General features: G+C 55.2%; 1 protein-coding gene across 1 annotated transcript in view; it reads left to right on the forward strand.

The window, feature by feature from the left end:
- Positions 1-326: 326 nt before the first annotated feature.
- Cd72 (CD72 molecule) overlaps positions 327-1461 on the forward strand; it is a 7339-nt gene continuing 6204 nt past the window's right edge. The window contains exons 1-3 of the mRNA XM_029567989.1: positions 327-435; positions 525-632; positions 1201-1272. Coding sequence (XP_029423849.1) covers positions 354-435; positions 525-632; positions 1201-1272 — 262 coding nt within the window. The 5' untranslated portion in view covers positions 327-353. The remainder of the gene's footprint in view (positions 436-524; positions 633-1200; positions 1273-1461) is intronic.

Consider the following 1461-nt stretch of genomic DNA (forward strand, 5'->3'; position numbering starts at 1 on the left):
GTGAGCGGCCAATCAGGGAAGACACTAGGAGGACTGGCATGTGGAACCTAAGGCGTGTGGAGACTGAAGTGGGTCTAGGATACATGGCGAGGGGGCACTGGCTGGACACAGGGTCAGGACAGCCTCTGCATCTGTTTGGGACTTCAGTGTCCTTCCCCTGCCCCTCTGGCTCCAACCCAGGGAGATTTCTGCTTCACTGAGCCCATCTGTCAGAGACCTTCCTCTTTTGTGACTGGGGGGTCACAGTGCAAAGTACTGAACCTTGCAATCACAGAGAGAATTCAGCACCCATGAGTGTGGAGGGACAGAGAGGAGAGTGACCAGGGACGTGTTGGGTGGATGTGCCCAGGACCATGGCTGAGGCCATCACCTATGCAGACCTGCGGTTTGTGAAGGCTCCCCTGAAGAACAGCATCTCTAGCTGTTTAGAGCAAGGTAAATGGGGGACAGGGGTCTCCCCTTCATATTTCACCCCATTCTTAGACCCCATTCCTGACTCCTAAGTCGGACTATTTTCTTTCTAGACTCTGAGGCCTATGAAGATGGAGAACTCACCTATGAGAATGTACAAGTGTCCTCAGTTTCAGCGGGCCCCTCAGGCTTGACTTGCTCTGTACTAGCTGACAAAACAGGTATGGAGGTCCAGGGATGTGTCTACGAAGGGTGTTTTCAGCCGGGAGTTCCCAACAGTCTTGGGAAAACAAGAACCTTCCAGAAAGGGGTAGGGAAGTTCTTCCAAAACAGAATGAGAACTGGATAATTGGGAGCCAGGGAGAAGAGACATCCCAGGAGAACAGTGGAGGGAGGTCCTCAAGGTGAGCGCTGGGGCAGGATCAAGGCAGCCCTGTGGGAAATGAATTCTAGTGGGAAACCCAGAACCAGGCGGGAGATGGAAGAGGGATGCAGGCAGGATGGCAGACAAGGGCCCCTGGGGAAAAGGCGGCTCGAGGTGATTGAGTACCTCCTGCATGGCAGTTCTGTAGACAAGCAAGAAGGGAACTGGAGCCACCCCAAAAGCCCCCGAGACGAAGGAGGACGCGAGTCCCATAGCAGCTGAGGTCTGGAGAGTGATGTGACTATCTTAAAGCAGTGACAAAGGGCAACCCAGGACAGACTAGGGTCTCAGTGTGGTGTGAGGCTAGGGAGATGGAACATTAACCCGGCTTTCCTTCCTCACTCTGGGCTCTTCCCCTTCTGCAGGGGTCAAGTCAGAGCAGTCAACTACATCCTGGAGCTCCATGACATCGCCAGCTGTGAGGCGAATTCTCTCCTGTGCGTATAGTTCCCTCCGCAGTCCCGCAGCACGTGCTGTCCACCAGCAGCTGCCCGCCTGCCTGCTCCAGGCAAAGGATGGCAGATGCGATGTGTCGGTGTGGGTTCCCCTCAGGGATTCTTCTGCCCGGTGCAGTTCTTTCTGAGGATGAGCAGGATGAACCGGGCAGCAGCCTTTGGGACTGCTCC

The sequence above is a fragment of the Nannospalax galili genome, unplaced genomic scaffold (assembly GCF_000622305.1).
Source record: "Nannospalax galili isolate Female #2095 unplaced genomic scaffold, S.galili_v1.0 scaffold341, whole genome shotgun sequence".
Classification (NCBI taxonomy): Eukaryota; Metazoa; Chordata; class Mammalia; order Rodentia; family Spalacidae; genus Nannospalax; species Nannospalax galili.